Genomic DNA, 3,402 nt, shown 5'->3' on the forward strand with positions numbered 1-3,402 from the left:
GTCCGGTGGGGACTTAAGCCCCCTGTCCCCTGCTGACGCCGCCACTGTGTAGGCCTACTGCATAGCAGACTCCTACCCGATTCGACCGACCAATCAACATCCCGAAAGCGATAGCTGGTAGTGATTGTATGGAAACCAAGTTCAACACGATTAATGCTACAGATAAAACACAACTAACACAAGTTGTAACTGTATCCAACAAAATAGGATCTACCTATTCCACTGTGGCTATAACTACGACGTAAAATTATATTGAAACAACGAATCCAACAAATTATAGTTCAACAACAGATTGGACGAATTCGACAACGGACTGGTTAAGAACGCATAAATTAACGGATTGGATAACAACTGTTGCTGTTTCTGTTGTTGCTGGTGCTGTTGCTGGTGCTGTTGCTGTTGCTGCTACTGCTGCTGGTGATGTTGATGTTTCTGGTGCTGTTGCTTTTGTTGTTGCTGTAACAACAATATCCCACAGTGGAATGGGATTGGAAAAGAATATTTACTTTGATATTCACGTCTGTTTAGAGACACGTTATTATTGTTATTGTTATTATTATTATTATTATTATTATTTTTATTATTATTATTATTATTATTATTACTATTATTATAAAATATTATACGTACTACGACACATTATTATGGAAAACCCTGAATTCCTGGAACATGACATATTTTTTCGCCAATATAATGGTGTGAAGAATCCGATTAATTTCCTAATTTTCAATGCCAAACACTATATTTTTTCATGTAAGTTGAAAGATAAGCTCCCTTCAAGCGAGGAATTTGCCTGTAAATTTCGATTTCTTTTAGCAGTGTAAAAGTTAATCTTGCAAAATGAAAATAAGGAACAGCTATTTATCAAATATATTGAATGTTTTATTAAAGACGCTTAAAAAAACAATATAATGTTCCGATAGGAAATGTGTTACTTAATATATTAGTAGAATGTGACATTCTAATGTATATGATATGTATCAGAACGAAATAAAAAGGAATATGGACGGAAAAAACATTATTCTTTTTTTTTTTATTATTTTATTATTTCTGGTATATTTCATAAAACAAAACAAATTACATAGCAAGGTTACATTGCTATAAAAAACCAAAGAAAAATTAAGCAACTATGGATAGTTACCATACATAAATGGCTATTCAAGAAACAAAATGATTGATGATTCATAATTCTACAAAATGCATAATATAAAAAAAGTTCAGTATATAGGACTATCTACCTTGTTCTGCAATGCTAACTATTTTTGAATGCAATGTATTGTTCAATTTGTTTATGCTTCTCATATACTGATTTTAAGGGATTTATGTGCGGTTTTTGTCCATTAACTTTACAGTTTTAAATGTATAGTTTTGTAATAACTATTATTTATTAATTGCATGATTATTTTTATGGTTGTCAATTCCAAAACACATTATTCTTATTTTTATTATTATCATTATATTATTATTATCATTACTGTATTATTATTATTATTATTATTATTATTATTATTATTATTATTATTATTATTATTATTATTATTATTATTATTATTATTATTATTATTATTATAAAAATGGTACTACGACACAACCTGTTGATATTATTCATTATAATTATTATTATTATAAAATAATAGGAACTACGACACAGCCTGTTACTACACAGATTACAACTCCAGTTGGTGAGAACTCTTATTAATATTATCATTGTATTATTATATTATTATCGTTATATTATTATTATTATTATTATTTTCATTATTATTATCGTTAGTACTATTATTATCATTCTATTCTGTATTATCATTATCATTATATTATTATTATTATTATTATTAGTAATATTATTATTATAATTATTATTACTGTATTATTATTATCATATTATTGTTATTGTTATTATCATAAAATAATAGACACTACGACACCGAAAGTTACTACGCAGGCTGGAACTCCAAATAGTAAGAACTCTAATTACTATTATCATTGTATTATTATATTATAATCATTATAGGCCTATTATTATAATCATTACATTATTATCACTATATTATTATTATTATTATATTATTATTATTATTATTATTATTATTATTATTATTATTATTATTATTATTATTATAAAATAGTAGGTACTACGACACCGACTGTTACTACACAAAGTGGAACTCCAGATTGTGAGAACTCTTATTATTATTATCATTGTATTACTATATTATTATTATCATTATATTATTAATATTTTATTATTATTATCATCATTACATTATTAAATAATAGCTAATACAGCACAGCCTGTACTACAACTACACAGCCTAGAACTCCAAACGGTGAGAATTCCCATTACTATTATCGTTAGGCCTATATTATTATCATTACATTATTATTACTATCATTATTATTATAAAATAATAGATACTACGACACAGCCTAGTACTACGAGTACACAGCCTAAAACTACAACAGGTGAGAATTCTTATTACTATTATGATTATATTATCATCATCATTATATTATTATCAACATTACTGTATTATTATCCTCATATTATTATAATATTTTTTTAAATATCTGATTATTGTTATCATTAATAATATTATGTTCCGATTAGTTATAACAACACAGGAAACACCATCTGAGCCTACGAACATAATCTGTACAACAGCAATCTGCACATGTACATTTCCTCAGCAGACGGACCCATATGTTATCTGGGAATCCGCATCTTTAGGAGATTCTGATTTTTCGGTTTTTAAGGCAAATAATATTACAGGAGACCATTCCAGCCACACACTGGAGATGAAGTATGTGCCGTTGGAATCACAAGTCAGTATATATTTATATATTCTTTACTCATTATTTTATGCGTATTCATATCATCAGGATTAATGATATTGTTGGTATTATTAATTAGTGGTCTGATGTTCGAGTTTCTTACGGTTAATATTGGTCAAAGTTACAGGTTCAAACAGCTTTTGATAAACAGCAATAATATGTGTATATCAGACAACAACTTTATATATATATATACATATATATATGTATATACATATATATATATGTATATATATGTATATATGTGTATATACCTGTATATGTATATATTTGTATATTGTTTTGCTCAGACTTTTTGGATTGTACGTGATATATTATTAACTTAAGTGAATTACATAACTACATAGCTTTTCTGCGATGATATTCGTTTGCTATAAAATATTTTGCCTAAATTAAAACCAGATGTTGGATATATTCATCCAACATTTGTTTTCCATTTTACAGAACAACCACAAATTAAGCTCTCTTCGCTCACGACCCCGCCCTTTTCTTCTCACCATTGAATCCGTACCGGGGACCCCAACTGTGCAATAGTCATGATGAACTCTGGATCCGCGCCTGCATACA

The 3,402-nt window shown here is 27.6% G+C and overlaps 1 protein-coding gene across 1 annotated transcript; it reads left to right on the plus strand.

Annotated features, from left to right (window-relative positions):
- Positions 1-280: 280 nt before the first annotated feature.
- On the plus strand, positions 281-3,396 carry LOC117111348 (protein PRY2-like; the record flags this gene model as incomplete). The annotated part of the gene is made up of 5 exons (XM_033254271.1): positions 281-534; positions 1,638-1,682; positions 1,917-1,961; positions 2,416-2,466; positions 2,612-3,396. Coding segments are annotated over 5 exons (673 nt in total), but the record flags the coding sequence as incomplete, so codon positions are not given.
- Between the last annotated feature and the right edge of the window lie 6 nt (positions 3,397-3,402).

This window comes from Anneissia japonica, unplaced genomic scaffold (genome assembly GCF_011630105.1).
Source record: "Anneissia japonica isolate Jap-2015-1 unplaced genomic scaffold, ASM1163010v1 scaffold45981_len3402_cov83, whole genome shotgun sequence".
NCBI lineage: Eukaryota > Metazoa > Echinodermata > Crinoidea > Comatulida > Comatulidae > Anneissia > Anneissia japonica.